General features: G+C 35.3%; 1 protein-coding gene across 1 annotated transcript; it reads left to right on the top strand.

Annotated features, from left to right (window-relative positions):
- The first annotated feature begins 1,757 nt into the window (after nt 1-1,757).
- On the top strand, nt 1,758-20,244 carry USP14 (ubiquitin specific peptidase 14). The gene is made up of 16 exons (XM_032222491.1): nt 1,758-1,914; nt 3,657-3,802; nt 4,097-4,129; nt 4,737-4,841; nt 6,187-6,290; nt 9,180-9,238; nt 11,058-11,188; nt 11,499-11,579; nt 12,877-12,968; nt 13,339-13,453; nt 14,405-14,470; nt 15,544-15,636; nt 16,231-16,359; nt 16,850-16,910; nt 19,233-19,340; nt 19,568-20,244. Exons 1-16 carry the CDS (start codon nt 1,899-1,901, stop codon nt 19,717-19,719), a joined length of 1,491 nt encoding a protein of 496 aa, XP_032078382.1. The 5' UTR covers nt 1,758-1,898; the 3' UTR covers nt 19,720-20,244.
- Nucleotides 20,245-21,708: the final 1,464 nt, after the last annotated feature.

The following is a 21,708-nucleotide window of genomic DNA, read 5'->3' as shown; positions in this document are numbered from 1 at the left end:
TTATAACTGTTTTTGCCACAGCTAAGTGAATTATATGGTCATTAAGCAAATCCAGGTCCCCATTGACTTTGCTAGTAAGAAGTGACTAGGAAATCATAAATCATAAATAATGATTCTATTTCCTTGGGATGCTCCAACTGTTATAAATCCAATTTTTATCACATGACTGAGGATGCTGCAAGTCATTTTCCCCAATGCTTTTAAAGCTTCAATTGCTAAATTAACAGTTGTAAATCAAGGATTATCCATACCACAGAAAATACATTCTTATCTACTGTAGTTGAGATATTTCAACCTTGCCTATACTTGTTTGAATTAAGGGTTACCAGAGTGGTATCTTTTAATGCATTTAATTTTGCAAGCATTTTACTTCAACAAAGTTCTCATTGCAGGAGATATACAAAAGAAATGTGCAAATCACTAGGACTATACTGTTTCATAATTAACATTTTCTAAATTAGTCTAATATAATTGCCAATGTCTATTGAGATGCCAGATAGCCAAAATGCTATTTTGCATTACAAGCTAGATTTTGTAATCTAACAAACAAAAGCACAGAAATTATTGTCATCAAATATCAGCTTTATAAAGGGATAACTCAGTATGTTGCTATTATCTGTTGCATAGTTCATGCTGTGTGTTATGGTCACTATAGGATATAATAAAAACTTGCTTAATTGTAGTTTGTGGTAATTAGTGAAAACTCTGAATTGGATACACAGGGAGAAAAAAATCAGGGTGGATTGAAACTTTGTTTTCATGGGTTTGGTAATGCCAAGGAATAACAATTTAATCTAAATTAATTTAGAATTGTACAAGTCTATATAAGACTCTGCTCATAATAGAATACCTTATGCCACAAGGCTTGAAATTTTGGACCTGGACAACCTAGAACTACACTGCCTATGGTCTGACCTAAGCTTAGTACACAAAATTGTCCGCTACAATGTCCTACCTGTCAATGAGTACTTCAGCTTCAACTGCAATATGGGCAAACAATAGATACAAAGTAAACGGCTCCAAACTCATTGCAGAAAATATTACTTCAGCAACAGAATGGTCAATGCCTGGAATGTATTACCTGATACTGTTGCTGCATCCTCAAATCCCCACAGCTTCGACCTTAAACTGTCTACTGTGGACCTCGCCCCATTCTTAAGAGGTCTGTAAGAGGGCGTGCATAAGTGCACCAGCCTGCCTACCGTCCCTGTCCTACTGTCCCCATCTATTTGTACTCATTTCTTATGTATGTATACCTGCTTATACTTATATGTTCATATGTTATATCCATACTTATACTTGTTTTCTCATACATGCTTGACAAACCAAAATAAATAAAAATATAGATTAATGACAATGCAGCTTTTTTTTGAATTTATATTGTTCCCGAAGGAATTGCACTTCAATTTTCATCACACACACCCTCAGCCCAACCAAATCGTGAATGCCCCGATAACACCGCTATCTTTACAGCGGGATAAACACTTTTAATTTCTCCGCCCATTTCGCTAGATTAAGCTCTATTCTCTTGTTTTAGTGGCACCAGTAGCCGGAACCAGTAAAAAGAAAGGTTGATAGAGCCAGGGGTGGTGGCGGTGGCGGCGGAGAGAAACGTGCGGGAGAAACCTCCGTCGCAAGTGCAACGCAGCCCAACAGCCTCAGGGCCTGCTTCCTTCCTAGTCTAGGATCTCCAGCAGCAGAGCCGAGGAGGAGGTGGTGGAGCCTTTTCCGGAGCTGCGTGCGCAGCCATCCGCGCTTGCAGCGTCATCCTGAGGGGCCGGTTTGAATAAGACCCCGAGGGAGGGAGGAGGGAGGGAGAGAGGAAGGTGTCGCGCTGCTATAGCTCCGTCTTGGGTCTTGAGCTCGCTCGTTCCCCTTGCTTGCTTAGCCCGCCAGCCATGCCGCTTTTCACAGGTGAGTCTGGCCAGCCGCCTCTCGCGAATGTGGGACTCGCTCGTCCTCGCCTTTCCGCCTCCTGAGGGCCTAGCTCGGCTTCTCCCCTCTCAGGCCTCCGAAGCTGGAGGGTCTTGCGCTTTCCTGCCCTTCGCTGAGGCAGGGACCCGCGGCGGTGGGTGGGGAGGGAACGTGTCCGCCCGACCGGATCCCTCCTCTCTTGAGCTTTGCCGAAGGAAGGCCGGGGTAGACGACATGCTTTCGTGCCGCCCTGTCAAGGAAGGGTTGCCTTGATGGGGAAAGGTGGGAAACATCGACGGGGAAGGAAAGGGCGAGGAGAAAACAAGGCTGCCCGAGGCGTGGTTGGTGGTGTGTGTGTGAAAGAGTTCATTCTCTGCAATCTCAACCATCGCCCCGGCCTGCGTTTTCCTGGGTGATTTTGAAGAGGAATAGCACTCGGTCATATTACAGCCCGGGTTTTTTTTGGAGAAAACCTGCAAAACTTGAACAGAGTAATTATTTTTTCACGCTTACAGTTATGAGTGCATTTGAAGATTAGCAGGGGTCAAATAGGGAAATTGATCTAATGTAAGTTATATTGCAGTGAAAAAACCTAAGTGCTTCTGTCATTCAACTGTCTCAGGGACTTGTGGTTCTCATGTAATAATATATTTGTGCTTTGGTCTTGTAAAAGGTAAAGATGAATTTCTATAATAAAAATAGTGATGATGCTGTCATTGAGACCTAATGCATTTGTTGTTCCCAAACTACAGGTATTCCTCAACTTATAAGCATTTGTTAAGTGACCATTTGAAGCTATAGCGGCATTGAAAAAAGTGATTTATGACCATTATTCACACTTAGCACCATTGCAGCTTCCCCATGGTCATGTGATCAAAATTCAGATGCTTGGTTGCTGATTCATATTTATGATGATTGCATTTGAGACCTTTTGACAAAAATCAAGGCTGAAGCCAGATTCACAACAAACATATTACTCACTTTTAACAACTCTAGAGATTCACTTAATAACTGTGGCAAGAAAGGTCATAAGATGGAGTAAACTCACTTAACAGCTGTTTTGTTTAGCAACAAATTCTGGGCTCAATTGTGGTTGTAAGTTGAAGACTTGTAGATTCCAATCCACTAACTTTTATTTTACCAAGTAGTATGTTACCAGGCATAATAAACATCATAGTCTCCCAGACAAGGAAGAATGTAAAGTGAGGGAAGGCTTGTTTAGAGAATTAATACTGTGTATACCCTGCAATGAATTCTTCTACCTATAGGAAAGGCAAGCAGTCATATTTCAAAGCAGGTTTTTTTAAAAAAGGTCCTGGAACAGAATAGATTGTTCACATAGAGTGTTGATTTCCCACAAAACTGTCACATGAGAAGCATAAAAGAAAGAAAAAGGGAATTGTATTCACTCCATGTTATTTCAACTCCTATAATGTAGGAATAGCATATGATGCATGCTTCTTAGAAATTGGTGTTATCAGTTTTAACAATATGTTGTATGAATGTAAACTTGGTATTTCAGTAAAGACTCTTCTTGTTGTTGCAAGTTGCAGAATATTCATGTGTGTTGATAATGCAGACAGTCAGGAGTATAGCCAAAACTGAGGTATAATTTTTAGGAAAGGCATTCTTAATATACATTTATATTCATTGTTTATAATTTGTATGTCTAATAATTGCTGCCAAATCAGGAGTTATGTATAGCATGTATAATTTTTAATATTAAAATCCTTGTTTTTCAGTTAATGTAAAATGGGGCAAAGAAAAATTCGATGGAGTGGAGCTGAATACAGATGAACCTCCAATGGTATTCAAAGCACAGCTTTTTGCTTTGACTGGAGTTCAGCCTGACAGACAGAAAGTGATGGTGAAAGGTGGAACTTTAAAGGTAGAGTTGGATAATATTTTATCACATACTTGCTATTGTATTTTTTACACATTTAATGCATTATGGCAATAATGAACATATCAGCATAAATTTATAATCTTATATAATTTATGAATTAAATATAATATAAAATTATTTTTGTACATTTTCTGATGAATTTTTGGCCCTTGCTATGAGATCTACAGTAATTACCTTTGGTGATTTCTTCTTTAGCTGTTGTGTATTTGTTGAATCTGTTGAGTCATCTTACTATTATTGGGAAAAGTTTACATTTATTTTCTTTCTTTCAAATAGGATGATGATTGGGGTAATATCAAAATAAAAAGTGTAAGTATTACATGATTGCATTACATATATGGTTTGGATGTTTTCTATGTATAACAGCTTCACAGAGCAGGGTTTTACCTCTTCTCTATGGCCTCAATTGAGAATGATTCAAAGTATGATGTGATTGGAAATGGGGAACTATAAGAGGAGGATTCAGTTGGCAGATATTGTCTTACTTTTTAAATTCTAAGTCTACAGTTATAAAGAGTTAAACACTGCTTTTAGTACTGTGATATATTTACATATATTTAAGACAATCAAAATTAAAAATGAGAACCCAAATGTGATTGCTGATATTATTTGATTTTTGTAGTAGGGGAACCACTAGAAAAAAGAGGAGTAACTTTTCAGCAAGTTAAGCGTATGGTAAATACTTTGGTTCCTTAAGGATCAGAATGGCATATATTAATATTTTGCACTGTTTTTCAAAAGGTAATAAAATAATCATAATTTAAATTTGTATGTGCCATAATACCCTTTAACATAAAAAAGACTCAAAACTGCTTTTGACCTTTATTTTAAAACTAACTTCTTGAAGGCTAATGTATATGATCATATTTAATTTTTTAGAGCATCTGCTGATAAACTTGTTGCACCTTTTCAATAGGGGATGACCTTATTAATGATGGGCTCTGCTGACGCACTTCCTGAAGAACCAATAGCCCGGCCTGTCTTTGTTGAAGATATGACAGAAGAACAGTTAGCATCAGCAGTGAGCCTATCTTTTCATTATGTTCACAGTTTTGAATTCGGAGAAATGCATGACCTCAAATTTAATGAGAAGTAATATATTATTCACAGTAAAGGTCCACTTTGGGGTATCCAGGTGGATGACACCGGTGCTGTTTCAACCGTACCCGTTGGAACAGGATCCGGAACCCACCACTGCTACTCAGTGAGCAGATAGCGGCTGCAGCTAGAAATCCCTTCTCAATCTCCAGTTGATGTGCTAGTTGTACATTTTCCTGGGTAGACCCTACAGCCTCTTAATCCTGGTTACTTCACAGCTTATTGCTGCACCACTCTCCAGCATAGAGGGTAGCCACGATGATGCCTCTGTATATCCATCTAACTCCTCTGCTTTGTGAGCTTCATCAGTTGCCAATTTCCTTTCAAGTGCGATTGAAGGTGTCAGTCATTTCTTATAAAGCCTACATAGCATTGAGCCTGGTTATTTGTGGGATCAGTTATCTTCCATAGCAGGGGTGTCAAACTGGTGGCCTGCGGGCTGGATGCATTACATGCAGGCCATGCCTACCCCAGTTCTGCAAAGGCGAAAAATGTCACAATATGTCATGTGATGTCACATAACAGGATCGAATTTGACACCCATGTTCCATAGTATCTGCCTGGTTGATTCTATTCAATGAGGTGCGCACATTCTTTGATTAAACATGCTATTTGTTAGGATTTCAAAGTGCCCTTTCTCTCTGCTCCATTGGGGTTGGCTCTCACTCATGGCGTTTAGCAGGGCCAAGCTTTTTGGCTAGGGTAGTTAAAGCCTTCTGAGTTATATATGTACTTTTCATTGTTTTGCTACCTTTTTACTCTATTTTTATTGTTTTTATTGTTACGTGGTTTTATTATTATTTTTGTCATTTTGTGAACTGCCCAGTCACTGGGAGGGATACACAGACACACATCCAAATTGTCCAGTAATTCTAATACTCTGTTTTGAAATATAACAATTTAAAATTACTAAACAAAAGAATAGCTAGCTAACCAAACATTAAAAATTCTGGAAGAATAAAGTATTATTTCTCTTTTTCAAAAGAGGATTAATATAGGTGGACAGTGAATAGGCAGTTAATTCTGGAAAACATAATCTTTCAGATATTTCTGAATAGTCTGTTGGAGTCAGCTGGCACCCAAATAAATAAAATAACAGTGCAAATGAGATACAGCTAAGGACAGATATCATTGTACAAATGCAGCATTTTTTGAACTGGTACAAATACGTATCTTGTTCAGTAAAGAGATGTCATGCTCAAAAAAAAAAACATTTCTAAAAATACAATATTTAATATAAAGCAAACATTTTAATCTTTTTATGACAGATGGAATTACCGTGTGGATTAACAAATCTTGGGAATACTTGTTATATGAATGCTACAGTTCAGTGTATTCGCTCTGTGCCAGAATTGAAAGAAGCTCTCAAGAGGTAGGTATCATAACTACAAATAAAATGCTCTTAATTTTATTCATTTTTAAAATATGAAATAGTATGAAGAGTAGCTAGTAGCATTTTGTATAGGAAAGGAAAGCTAGAATATGTTTAAGTAGTAAAGTTCATTTAAAATTTTAGATTTCCAATGAAAACCTGAAATATATAATTCAAATTTTGTGGTAGAACTGTAATAGGAATCCAGTGTGTGTTGAAATCTATTCTGCAAGTGGAATTCAGAGTTCATATTTGCAGCTCATATTTTAAACGTACTATTACTGCAGACTCTAGTATACTGGAAAATGAAGATACTACAATATTAGCAAAATTAATTTGGCATATCCTTAAAATGTTTTTTTTTCAAGTTTAATGTTACTTTTTCTGTTAACACTCTGTAAATTCTATAAGAAGTCAAATAGTATTAACTATTCTACATTCTACAAAGCGTCTCTGCGCACGACTCTGGTTAACAATGGCAGCATCTTTGAAATATAGGACTATCAAGGATTATGTATGTAAAGGGAAGATTTTAGAGGTGATCCCACTTGAAAGCATTTTAAATGAATGAAGTGTTTCGTTAAGCAACCTTTTATGAAATAAATTATCCTTGAAGTTTGTGATTTGTATCCAAAAATGCTTCTAAAGAAGCAGAGCATGTTTTTGCTCACAGAGTTGGCCTTTCCAGTTCCTACCTTCTCTGTCCTTACATAGCTTCCCCAGACACATTTAGATTGTTTCAGAGGATTCCCTGACTTTTAGGGGAAGTTTTTTAGGAGCTAAAGTGGGCTGCAATGGAAAGGCGGGGGGGAATGAATCCCTCTTTTTTGAGTGGAATGTAAATGTAAACTACTGGTTCTTTTATTTCATGTATATTTATAAATTATTCAGAAATATTTTTATGTTTATTTATTTATTTGTATCCCACCTTTATTATTTTTATAAGTAAATCAAGATGGTAATCATATCCAGCACACCTTCCTCTTCCTATTTTGTCCACAATAGCCCTATGAGATCAGTTGAGAGAGAGTGACTGACCCAAGGTCACCCAGCCAGCTTTACTGGCTATGGAGGGACTAGAACTCACAGACTTCTGCTTTCTAGCCTAGTGTCTTAATTACTAGACCAAACTGGCTCTTAACATAAAATATATAATAAAATATACATAATAGAAGCAGTTGAATATGTCAACCAACAGTAAAAATGATTTAAAGCTAAATTTTATGAAACTATCAGTAAAATTAAGCGTTGTGTTATCTGGAGAGAGTACTGGCTATTTGGCTGCTAGAGATACTGGAGAAGGCAGTGGAATGAGATAGGATTGGGAAAATGAGTAAGGAATTTTCCTTTCAAAATAGTAGACCTTTTTCTTTAAAATACTACGGTAGTATTGGGACAGTCTAATTAAATAGCTCATCAGGATTATATTGAAACACACTTCTTCAAAATCAAATGGTTAAATATGGAATGCCTACAAGATGCAAAGATGGTATCATTTAGATATATTTAATTAAAAATTATATTTGATTATAAAGGCAGTCTGTAGCTAGTGCAGATGGCCATACAGTATTTCCTTTGGTAAAGAATACAGAAGGTTTATTTCAGTTGCTGGCAATATGAGCAAGATATCGCTATTTCATCCATCTCCACCTAATAGCAATAGCATTAAGACTCATATACTGCTTTACAATGCTTTACAGCCCTCTCTAAGCGGTTTACAGAGTCAGCATATTGCCCCCAACAATTTGGGTCTTCATTTTACCCACTTCGGAAGGATGTAAAGCTGAGGCAACCTTGAGCCTGGTGAGATTTGAATTGCCAAATTACAGGCAGCCATCAGTCAGTAGAAGTAGCCTACAGAACTGCATTCTAACCACTGCGCCACAGTCACTCATGAGCTTTCTATGACATACTTTTGTTGGCTACTGTAGGAATAGAATAGAATAGAATTGTAGGCAGAGGTGGTTTTGGCCTGATCCATACAATTAGCTTGATGTGTTTATTTGATGCGTACAACATAGTGAGAAGCACACATGACCTATTAGGTGCAACCAGATTTCAGGTCACATATTCCTTCTTTTAGAGGTAGTCCTTGACTTATGACCACAGTTTAGTCCAACATTTTGAGACAGTTTTTAAGTGAGTTTTGCCCATTTTACGATCTTTCTTGCCACAGTTGCTAAGTGAATCACTGCAGTTGTTCAGTTAGTAACATGGTTGTGAAGTGAATCTGGCTTCCCTATTGACTGCTTGTCAGAAAATCACAATGATCATATGACCCTGGGATACTGCAACTGTCATAAGTACGTACCAGTTGTCAAGTGTCCAAATTTTGTTCATATGACATTGGGGATGGTGTAACGATCATGTTTGAAAAATGGTCATAACTCACCTTTTTCAATAATGTAACTTTGAACAGTCACTAAATGAAAAGTTGTAAGTGGAGGACTCTATGTACTTTGTGGTAATAAATGAATGGTTGAACTATTAAAAGAATCCTTACATGAAGGCATGATTTACAGTTGATGCAAAAAATTAGGCATACCTGGTCAATTGTATCTTTCGGTGAAACCTTAAAACAGCTAAAACTAATATAATCTCTACATGTTTCAAAGTTAATATATCTTCCTCCAAATTTGAATGTGTGCTTTCTATTTATGTGCAGCTAAAGTACACATTCAGTTATGATGGTAATCAGCCTAACTAAGGCTTCCAAACTGTAAGAATTCAAAATCATCTTGGTTTTGTAGTCACAATTTAACAACGTTCTTGATTGTGATCAAAATCTCACAGATGAATCTCAGTTTCCAGATGAAAGCCGTTTTAACTTTATTTCTATATTGTGTTGAATCTAAGGCCAAACTAACTATATGTTTTAAACATTTTTAGGTATGCTGGTGCCTTAAGAGCTTCAGGGGAAATGGCTTCTGCTCAGTATATTACTGCAGGTTTGTATTTCTAGAGCAAAGCAGAGTTTTCTGATATTTAGCTACCTCAGATAAAATGGCCAGTATGTTGCTCAGAAGATACTTTGTTTTTTTTCCCTAGCACAATTTAAAGCATTTGATAGATTTTGAGTTTAATTACCACCTTTTGAATTGTAGCCAAATATTGATCACTGTTAAAAAAATTTCCTTTTGAAATTTGCAGCTTTTTAAAATCCAGAAATACTTGGAACACTGGAAAATGAGTGCTGCTTGTTTACTTTATTGCCTTTGACCAGGATATTAGGATTTATGCCATTTCATTTAAGAAAAAACAAATCAGGAACAGTCAACTATTGAATATGCTGTTATCAGATTTTGGGACGGTATGTTCATTGGCTACTCTGTAGAATTGCTTATGTTTCTCCTTATTAGGCACTCCTCTAGCTAGATCTCTTAAATGGATGCAAAATATTTGATTATTTGGTTTGTTAGGTTAATCTTGCCCAATCTGTTTGTTCATTATTTCAGTGTAACAAAAATGTGCAGGGAAACATTGTTTTATCTTTTAAGTTGTTGAAATCTTACTACATTACTAAGCAACATTCAGCACAGCCTTAAAGAACCAGAAGTCAGTTGCATGTACAGAACTTATATTATACATGATAGGCTGAATGTAATTGCTAACGGGAATATATATACATTTGTTTTATATATATCATGTTGTGGCCTTATGCTAGATTGGATAAGAACTAAGTCAGATGTGTGATTATAATTAACTTTCTATATTAGTTTTACAGTACATGTAGTCCTCGACTTACGACTGGTCACTGAGTAACTAGTTGAAGTTACAGCAAACCTTGAAAACAGACTTACGCCCTGAATTCAAAATTCTGACGTGTCTTCCCTATCCACCCCTGGAAATCATGTGACCATATTTTGACCACTTGGCAATCTAGCAATGTGTGTGCTTTATAACTGCTGTATTCACTTGACCACTGCAAAAAAGATTGTCAAATTGGGCAAGGTCATGTGATGATCTGCTTTATAACCATCACAACATGACCACAATTGCAGGCTCAATTATCGTCGTAAAGTGACGACTATTTGTACATGGTTAGTAGCCTATTAATTGCATTTTGTTCCACTAGAGTCCCACTTTGAAAGTAGATTGATATGACTCACTTTTGTAATGTAGAGTTGAAGCTGCACCTATTATATGCTGTCGTGGCTTAGTCTTAAATGACTTGCATGAAGTAAATGTCTAAGATAAGCAACAACTGTTCAAATTTGCAATGATACCGAATAAGAAGGATTTATAATGATCCTTGGAGTTCTGGTCATTGCAACATTCCTGCTGTCATATGATCATGATTTCCGAAGTTCCCTGCCAGCTTTCCATGAGGAAAGTCATTGGGAAAGCCAGCAGGAATTTGAAAGTTGCAATCACTGGAGGTCCGTTCGTAGTGGTTTAATGATCCTCACTTAACAGCAACAACCAGGACTGCTGCAATTAACATTGCTAAGCGACATGGTCATGTGACATACTTTTATGACTGCATTGCTTAACAACAGCAGTTTCTGTCCCAACAGCTGCACTAACCTGTATAAAATTTCTCCATGCAACAATATAGATTGTTTCACTTGCATGATATAATCAATTGTACAGTATTTTTTAAATAGACTGATAGTGCATTTATATATTTAAATAACATTTTGCTACAAAATAATAATTGTATTATGCATTAGATAAAGAGTTTGCATTTGAGGAATATGCTTCATTTATTATACAAACTTGCATTTCTATGAAATTTATTGTTTTTTGTTTTATTTTATTTTTAAGCTTTAAGAGATTTATTTGATTCTATGGACAAAACTTCCTCCAGTATCCCTCCCATCATTCTTCTCCAGTTTTTACACATGGCCTTTCCTCAGTTTGCAGAGAAAGGAGATCAAGGCCAATATCTTCAACAGGTAGATACTTTTTAATTTCTCTTTTGCAGGCTGCATATTTTATGTAAAAATGTATCTTTTGTTTTACCATTTCCATAAAGGTAATTAATAGCTATATTTTTATTATTCTTTAGCAGCTTCTAGTCCTAGTTGCTGAAGAAAACATTTTAGAATAAACAAAGTAAAAAAGTGTGTCTTGCTTGTTGTTTGTATGCACCTGTGTGCATACAAATGTGTTTGTGTTTTTATATGATGTGCTTATGATACATGCTCAACATATATTTGTCTTAGATTCCCGTGATCTAGTTTTATCTTTTATCGTATTCCGTAGGATGCCAATGAATGCTGGGTACAGATGATGCGAGTACTGCAGCAAAAGTTAGAAGGTATTGAAGGTGATGCAGTAATGGAAGTAAGTCTTTACTGGAAATAATGGAGACTAATTCTGGGCTGCAGCTGAGTTTTATAGTCAATAATATTAATATTAATAATAATATTTAACAATAAAAGTTTGATTTGATTGCAGGTAAGATGTTGAAAGTACCTAAATCAGGAGTTAATCTTTTTATTCCATAGACCTTTTTCAGAATCTGTGAAACCTGTAGATCTCTTCTTTGAAAAAATATATTTAAATTAATAAAAGAAAATCCCATCCAGTCTCAACAACCCTCGACTTAACAACCACAACAACTTATTAGGGTCAATAGTTAGTATGCAGTGAGTTGAAATATAGATAATATCAGATTATTCTGGGTATGGGAAAACAAGATTGTGAAAAATTCCAAAGAGATCTCTTTAAATTGGGTTAATAGTTAGCCAGATGACGAATCTGGTTCAGTAGAAATAAAAAATTCAATACGAGCCAAAGTAAGTTCCATACACTAAAAGATTTGAATGTTTGGGACTTTTTTGCATAGAAAAAAGATGAGTAAGGAGGTGAGCAAAACATGTGAAAACATGCTTGCCATGAAAAGAATGGATAAGGAAAAGTTTTTCTTCTCAAAATGCTAGGACTGTTGAGTCATCCATGTGGCAAAAAAATTAAGAACAGGCAAAACAGGCTTATTAATAAAGCATATAATTAATCTGCAGAATTGGTTAACATGAAGCAGACATGCTTGCTTGTTTAAAGGGAAATGGAAAAACACACAAGAGGACAGGTCTGTCAAACGGAATTAGTTTTGAAGATTCAATATTAGATCCAGGTTAGCACTTGTATGCTTATCGATACCAGCTGCACGGAAACCACAGGGGAAGAGACGTATGGTCATCTCCAGTTTGTTAGAACTGAAACCTGGTCGGCCATTGTGAGAAACAAAAGGACACATTAGTTGAGCCGTGGCCTGGTCTAACAAGCTAATCTTTCGTTATGTTCTAACAAGTTGCTGATGGATGCTGCATAGTGCTCTGAAGGAACTTTGTAAATCCAAAATACTGGTTTTATATTGTGCAAGCTATCAATTTGAACCAAATCTGCTTGGAATATCGACCCAAGGCTTTTTCTAACCAATTTTGGATTTAGAATGCTTGACATAGAATTGAACAAGATCTATGTTTCCCAGGTTTTGTTCAAAGTAACCCATTCATTTTTTTTTTCTCTTTGGCCACCTTTAGGTCTATATCTTGTTTTAAAAGTACAACTGTCAGCTTTGTAAGAGTAAATTATAAGCAGTTTGTATTGTTGCTTATATATTTGTTTGCTTTTACAGACTGACTCTTCAGTTTCAGAAACGGCAGCAACGGCACCTCCTAAAAAGAAAAGCTTAATTGACCAGTTTTTCAGTATTGAGTTTGAAACTATGTATCCTAAACATTCTGGAATAACAAAGCATGCTCATGATAATGCAATTAGTATGTGTAGGATTTATTTTATATATTTTACTTACTAAAGAGATAATCCTCACTACGAGTGTATTCTGTAATTGGTAGCTAAGTGCTTCTATAAATTATATTTAAAATTGTTTTTAAAAAGTTTATGCCAGCTTATTAAAAAAATCAATAGTTATCTAAAGAACTGGTTGTCACTAAGTAGTAGTGTTGATGTAAGAACTGTTGTTTTGTTGCAGCAATTTAAGCTTTCTGAAAGCAAGATAACTTTTTGCAAATCATTAAGTTCCATGCTTAGTGGTAGTTCAGTACTTTTCATATTTGGTCCTTAATATTTTGTGAAGCATGAAATGCACAGAAGCAGAAGAGGAGGAAGTCACAAAAGGAAGAGAGAATCAACTCCAGCTTAGTTGTTTTATCAATCAAGAAGTTAAATATCTTTTCACGGGTCTTAAATTGGTGAGTTACTGTGGCATCTTTATTCAAGCAGCTTTTGCATCATTGTATTTAAGGGAGTTTATCTTGGTCTACAAAGAAGAAACAGATTTGATCATGAAATTTAAGATTGTTGGACTTTCCTGATATTTCATTTTCTAAGACATGTAACAGTGAACATTCATTTAACATATGTTTCTTTCATTTTTTGAAAACATGAAGTGTTAAAATAAGAATTAAAAATTGAAATGTGGAATAGTGTTCTAAATATACTTTCCAATTTCCAGTTGTATGTTTCATATATTTTAGAGAAGTAATATACAGTCTGTCCCAAGACAAAAATGTGCTTTAGAATGTGTTTTCAACTCCTTTTATCAAGGTTGTCTTTTCCTGAAATTACATTGCTGCTGTGAAAGCAGCTACATAATCCTAAGGTAAAAAAAAAAAAGTACCTGTAAGAACTTACATACAGCTGCCTTTAAATCCAAATTGTTGCCCATTCCATATTCATTTTGTAGTATAGGGAAGAGGAATAGAAAACCTTGCTTACCCAAATGTTACTACACTGTTACTCTCGTTATCCTGGATGATGTGGCCATATTTACTGGATATGGATATGAATTTTGAATCCAACATCCAAATTGCCCATCCCTGCTATATTACTTCTCTCTCCATGTATATCTTTGTGGAAATACATGTGATAGTTGGCAGCAAAAAGTAATCATAATTTCACTGGATGAATGCATGTTGCATGAGCATAAAAAGCTTTTTGGTTCTATGCTATTGTGTATTCCTTCCCTCATTTCTTGAAAAATGCTTTCAGATTTCAGTAAATTTTGGGCATAGTTTTTTATTTTTATTTCATTTATCACTTAAAGTGCTGCACAGAATTTTAAAAAGGACATATGAAATGTCATGCTTAATTTTGTACATGTACTAATCTTTGTTATCTTTTTAAATATATTTCTCTAATAGCGTCTTCAAGAAGAAATAACTAAATTATCACCAACATTGCAAAGGAATGCCCTTTATTTAAAAACGGTGAGGATACCATTGTAATATCCCTTTATAGTAATGGAACTGTACCTGTGATCTACCATTTTAAGATATACATACATACATACATACATACATACATACATACATACCACACACACACACACACACACACACACACACACACACAAGTAAAGCAAGATTTAAAAGTTATTGAAATAAAAATAGATGTACTTTTGTTATGACATAAAGATTGTCATATGACTTCCCTATTCAAACTTCTTTGTCATAATCAGTTGGCTACCTAGAATCACTTCATGATTGTGGTGGGACACAAATTGATAAATATGTACATATGTAGCAAGTAATGTTTTATAAATAAGATATATCTTTACTGTGTGTGTGCACGCGTGCATTTATGTTATATATATATATATGTTGTATTTGTGCTGATAAATAAATAAAGGGAGACTAGTATAGATCTATTTCAAGCTATTTAGCTCTCATCAGCTAGCCATACCCTTACTGGGATTTGAACCTTATATTTATTTATTTATATATATATATATATATATATATATATATATATATATATATATATATATATATATATATATATATATATATATATATATATATATATATATATATATATATATATATATATATATATATATTTTTCAGGGGATAGAAAGAGAGTAGCATAACCCAAACAGAGATAACTTGTATTGTTTATACCTTTGGTTTGAAAACCTGTGCACCAGAGGTGGTATTCAGCAGGTTCTGACCAGTTCTGGAGAACCAGTAGCGGAAATTTTGAGTAGTTTGGAGAACTGGTAAATACCACCTCTGACTGGCCCCACCCCCATCTAGTCTCTGCCTACCGAGTCCCAGCTAATCAGGAAGAAATGGGGATTTTGCAGTAACCTTCCCCTGCCATGCCTCCAAGCCACGCCCACAGAACTGGTAGTAAAAAAATTTAAATCTCAACACTACTGTGCATCCCCTGATATCTGTTTTGTCTTTGTGGTAAACATTCTTTTATGCATTTATAGCTCCTGCTTTAAATTGCTGTAGCTTTCCATTTCCACTGATTCTAGTGATTTTTTTTCTTTTAGTCCAAGATAAGTCGTTTGCCTGCATACCTTACTATTCAAATGGTTCGATTTTTTTATAAAGAGAAAGAATCTGTGAATGCCAAAGTTCTCAAAGTAAGTATATTTGATATTAAGCTTTTCACTTGATTGATGTGGTGTAATGCTTTATTTTATACATTTAACAATCAAGGTTTGATATTCAGCTGCAACGTAATTTAAATTAAAATGCTGATATACTTCTTTGTACTATGAAAGCAGAATCATCCAAATTGCATTGTATCAGCTTCATGGTTCTTTTGCTAAAGCATTCTAAAGATTATGTAGAATAAAGTGCATAGGATACTGGAAAATATTACATGGGTTTTTATTTATTTTTTTATTTCCTATTTATGGCTATGGAAAAGTAAGCATAGAGCTTATGTTTTACAGTTTAGGAGTCTATATAAATGGGAGTTGAGAAATTCCTGAGAGATAGCGCTAATGGTACAATTCTGAACTTGATGAATTCATGGTCAGATAAGAAATAGAGCAGTTTTCTATATTCCTGAGGCATTTAAAATGTTAAATACTGAGCCTTGGTGTACATACTTTGTTTAAAATCTTAGATTATTGCCAGTATTATTTTAAACTGAGTGGAATTAAGATCTAAGACAGCTGATTTGCTTCATATAATTTACATGATCATGAAACTCTTTTAAATTGCTGTAGGATGTTAAATTTCCACTTATGTTGGATGTATATGAACTATGTACACCAGGCCTTCAAGAAAAGATGGTTTCATATCGATCAAAATTCAAGGACCTGGAAGATAAAAAAGTAAACCAGCAACCAAATAATGTAAGTAGCCCATTAACTTTGATTAATCTTTACATTTCATTTAACAATATATGCATTTTCTTTACAAGTAACTCTTAAATCAGGTCTAGTATTATCAAGCTTAAACTTATAACCAAACATCATTAAGAATACTGCTAATCATGTTTTTAATAATAATATTTGTAGTAAAAAGACTGATATGGAATGTGAAGAATTATCGTTGAGGTTTTTTTAAAGAATCCATGGTCTATTGCAGCTGCATTTTCATTTGTCAATTTTCTGAAGTTTATTGGATATATAATTATTATTTTTAATTTAACATTAATTGTTAAACTTAAAGAAACAGGGCAACCACCACCATTACCTGAGCCTTAAAATTTCAGCTTTTCATTTTATGAATCATTTCTGAATAATAACATTGAAATTGTCTTAGAATTTTGCTTATTTTTAATGCCATATTTTATAGTTACAAAATTAACTCAAACCAACATTTTCTGTTTTATTTTTCAAGTCTAGTAAAGGTGATGGCTCACAGAAGGAGATTAAGTATGAACCATTTTCTTTTTCTGAGGGTAAGTAGAAAGACATTTAAGAACAGCAGATATTTTTACTCTGCTTTATCTTAAAAATGGAAAGCAGATACATTATTTGGGAATACCAATTAGTGAATATCTGAAACTATGATTGTATGAGTTGTCTACAACGTACACTGAAAGGATTGTAACAGCCACTATGTAGGGCAGACAGGCGGAAAAGTAACGGAGTAATTCCATGACACACAAACTAATGGACAGTCAGAAGATACTATGAAAACTGCTTAATTTCACAACACATGGATAGATTCAATCAACATTTTAACTAAGAAGCCATGAGCATCCTTGATCAAGCTAAATAATAATAATAAAAAAACACTAGGGAATTTCTGGAAGCTTGATACACCAACAAAGCAGTCATAAATAAACAGAGGTAATTCAGCAAGCTTTTAACTTCAAATTAATTTTGAATCTCAAAAATGACTAATACAAAATGATGGATTAAAATAAATGTACTGATTCTATTTTATAAAAATTCAGTGTTGAATAAAATTATTACATTAATTTTAATCTAGCTTGAAATGTTTGTATCTTAAATGTTTCAAAGTAATAATAATAATAATCTGTAGTCTGCTGCAGGTGATGGATCTGAAGAAAAAGTTACAAAAGTAGCAATGCTAGTATTTTGCCAATTCTATTCTATGCAGTTGTACAACTTTAAATGCCAAGCACTCTGATTAACTCTGTTATTGTACCTATAGGTGTGATACCTATAAATATCTATTATGGATTTATTTCAATGGCTTCTCTCACCTCTAGTGTCTAAGCAGTGAGATTTTGGGACTGCTTAGAGTTTAAAAAAACTCTAAAAGCATCCAGCAATCTTTTGAAAATTAAATGCACAGGTATGGTATAGGTCAGGGGTTGGCAACCTTAAACACTCAAAGAACCATAAAGGTCCTAAACGGAAGCCCCCCATTCAATTCCGGAGCCGAGTGGAAGTCTCCTCCTAGTGTGGTGTCCTTTTTCCTCTGCTGAACAGAAGTCCAGTTCCCCCACCATAGTGCAGCATCCTTTCCTCTACCTGTCCTAACCGAAAGCCCTATAAATTGTGGAGCCGACTGGCTACAGGGAAGCACAGCAGAGGGATGAAAGAGCTACATGCGGCTCCAGAGGCTACGGGTTGCTGACCCCTGGTATAGGTGGTACCTGGCTCAATAGTAGTAATTGAGAGAGGGATTTTGGAGTCCTAGTGGACAATCACCTAAACAGGAGCCAGCAGTGTGCTGCAGCCATTACAGTCCTAGCCTGCATTAAGAGAGAGAGAGAATCAAAATCACATGAAGTATTCGTACCGCATTTAAAAGCCTCAGTAAAACCATACCTGGAATGCTGCATCCAGTTTTGGTCACTACATTACAAAAAATTATTGAGACTTTGGAAAAAGTGCAAAGAAGAGCAACTCTTATGATTAATCTGGAGATAACAAACATATGAAGAATGGTTGCAAGAATTGGTTATGGCCATTCTGGAGAAAAGAAAGACTAGGGATGCTTGAGCAGGGGGTTGGACTAGAAAACCTCCAAGGTCCCTTCCAGCTCTCTTCTGATTTATTGATAGAATCAAGATCACGTGAAGGGCTGATAGTATTTTATGATGCTTTGGTAAGGCCACACGTGGCATACTGCATCCAGTTTTGGTCGCCACAATGTAAAAAAGATGTTGTGACTTTAGAAAGTGCAGAGAAGAGCAACAAAGATGATTAGAGGACTGGAGACTAAATCATATAAAAAAATGGGTATGTCTAGTTTAATGAAAAGAAGGACTAGGGGTGACATTATAGCAATGTTCCAATATCTAAGGGGTCACCACAAAAAAAGAGTGGTCAACCAATTCTCCAAAGCACCTGAAGGCAGGAGAAGAAGCAAGGGATGGAAACTAACCAAGGAGAGAAGCAGCCTAGAACTACGGAGAAATTCCCTGACAGAACAATTAATCAGTGGAACAACTTGCCTCCAGAAGTTATGAATGCTTTCAACACTAGAAGTTTTTAGGAAGACATTGGACAACCATTTGTTTGAAATGGTGTAGGGCTTCCTGTCTGAGCATAGGAGAGGATTGGACTAGAAGACCTCAGATCCTTTCCAACTGTTATTCTGTATTCTGAAATGGGGATTGGAACATGCAAAGTTGAGAATGCATTTTATTGATGGATAGAAATAATTGTCCCAAATGTATTTTGTGGGATTAATCTGCTTCCCCTTTTCTGATTCTGAAGGTGAGAGTTTCAAAATAAATGAATAACAATATGTAAAGTGTTTACTATTATATCACATTGTACCATCTTTTTTGCCTTCTCAGATATTGGTTCCAGTAATTGTGGTTATTATGAGCTACAGGCAGTGCTAACTCATCAAGGAAGATCTAGTTCTTCTGGACACTATGTATCTTGGGTCAAAAGAAAACAAGGTATTGCTAATCCCTCTTCAATTTCCCCACAACCTTTTAAGTGGGTTGGGTTGTGAGAGAATGACATGCCCAAGGTCACCCAACAGGCTTTCATGCCCAAGCCACTTTGTGGCTTTCATGCCCACTAGAACTCCATTCTAGGCCAGCACCTTCATTACTATACCATGCTGGCTCTCACATTGTCATTTGAAGTGTTACTTACTATGGGTGTTTTTTTTATACCACAGATGAATGGATTAAATTCGATGATGACAAAGTCAGCATTGTTACCCCTGAAGATATTTTGAGGTTATCGGGCGGTGGAGACTGGCATATAGCTTATGTTCTACTTTATGGGCCACGCAGAATTGAAGTAATCGAAGATGATTCTGAACAGTAGAGTTCCTATATACATCTGTAAGGTGTGAAATAAATGTCTTAATTCCAGACTCACAGAAACTACAAAATTGGATCACTAAAATACTGTCATTTGGTGCAAAAAGACAGCAAAACATGTTTAAAACTAAGGCCAATAGCAAGCAGCCACTTACTAGGGGTAGGTTGATACATTTGAAAATAATTTTAATACTGTATTGCAAAAGTTGATATTTAAAACAATGTTAACTATTAATGAAATTAAGTGAGTCTCCTGTTTGTCTAATTTTTTAGGAAGATATTTATTGCACACCTATTCATACCTTCGTTAACTCCTGCATGGTTTCTACCAGTTCAGTAGCTGTCAATCCTTTTTATTGTGTCAGAAAGATAAAACTCAGTTGTTGCCTCAACATGTAAACTCAGTGCTGCTGCTCATAGCCTGTGGGAAATATGGCTACAATCACGTATTTGTCCAGCCTGATGTGCCAACTCAGTCTGCTCTGTTGCTGGCATTTTTGACTCCAAATAAAAAGTGATCAGTAATGATGGTGCTTCTTATATAAATATGGTGGCATTTATGTTCTATATGAAACTCGTGTCTGTCTCCTTCCATTCTGGTACCATACTTTCAAATGCATGGTGATCTCGCAATCAATCTAATAGTCGGGAGTTACAGGAATTAGCATCTGAATATTGGACATTAAAATTTTGCCATCTAGGCGAGGAACTGAAGTTGGCCAATAATGATGAGTGATTTATCTAGAGCAGAGGTCACCAACCAGTGGTTTGTGGACCAGTGGTGATCGACGAGAAAATTTTGGTGGTCTGCAAAAAAAATTATTTGCATTTTTTATACTGCACTAAATACTATTTATCTTTTAAAAAAATTCATGTTAGTAGTCCATGAGATTTAAAATTATGAATTTAGTGGTCCCTGAGGTCTGAAGACCCCTGATCTAGAGGAAGATACAGGAATCTTAAAATGTAAAAACCCAGTATTTTAAAAAGTGTTACATTAAAAATGCCTATTGAACATGAAGGAATATAACTTCAAAGATTTCAGGTGCATTAAGTATATCATTGCTTAATGCTATGAACTGAAGCTAATTTATATTAAATAAACCAAGTAAATGCAAATTTTAGTAAGTTTGAAAAGATAATCCTGTGAAAAACTTCCCTTTCTGTACGGCAAATTAAATAGTTATATTTTTCTTAAAGCAGATTTAGTCTGTTGAGCTGTTCTAGATAAAAGGTTTGAAAGCACATGTCCCTTAAGTCCATACTTCCAATCTTGCTCTGTTCCTATGGGAATTTTTCCAATGAGTAATGTGATTCTTTCCATTTTGTTCCACTGTTATTTTGCTCAGAGGAAAAGCAGAGAGTAAAAGAAATAGAAAGCATTGCAACTGAGCTGAAACTTCTACAAATAAACCTTGTTTATAAGTAATGTTGTCAGCATACCTGTGTTAAACACACCTTTTGGAAATTATAACTGAACTCAAATAAATTAGAAAGTTGTAAAGTTTGGTATATCAGCTAAACTGTTTTCATCCAGATATAGAGAATCTGCAATTTCCAGCTGTATCTTTAAATAATTGTCTCTTTGTAGAACTTTCATAAGCACTTACTAAATGATGTTTTTAAATTGAGCCAATGAAGGAAAGTCACTGAAATGATGTCCTTGCTAAAGATGGCTACAAACAAAAAGGGCTGTGCCCAGAAACTGGAGATATTGATTTATATATTAAATCTGAAAAAAAAAATCCTACCCAGTCTAGGCTTGCTGACTTTTTTCTCAAGAAGTGAATCCTAATTCCGGTGACCAGAGTAGTGACACAAAAGGAAAACTATGTATGAATGGTCTCTTGATCCTTATCACTCTTGGACTGATATTAACAACACATATAATAGGACCTCATATATTGGAAATAATGCAAGAGAGAAAATAGCTATTGCTTACATACAGAAAAACATATGGGCACTAGCACACTTGTGCTACAACCAAATGCAA

Source organism: Thamnophis elegans, chromosome 8, assembly GCF_009769535.1.
Source record: "Thamnophis elegans isolate rThaEle1 chromosome 8, rThaEle1.pri, whole genome shotgun sequence".
Classification (NCBI taxonomy): domain Eukaryota; kingdom Metazoa; phylum Chordata; class Lepidosauria; order Squamata; family Colubridae; genus Thamnophis; species Thamnophis elegans.
The sequence above is the reverse complement of the archived record's forward strand: the minus strand, read 5'-3'. Positions and strand labels throughout refer to the sequence as shown.

Coding starts and splice junctions, on each gene's coding strand:
- USP14 (XM_032222491.1), top strand. Junction 4,130..4,736: donor GTAATATCAAAATAAAAAGT/GTAAGTATTACA, acceptor CCTTTTCAATAG/GGGATGACCTTATTAATGAT. Junction 4,842..6,186: donor AAGAACAGTTAGCATCAGCA/GTGAGCCTATCT, acceptor TTTTTATGACAG/ATGGAATTACCGTGTGGATT.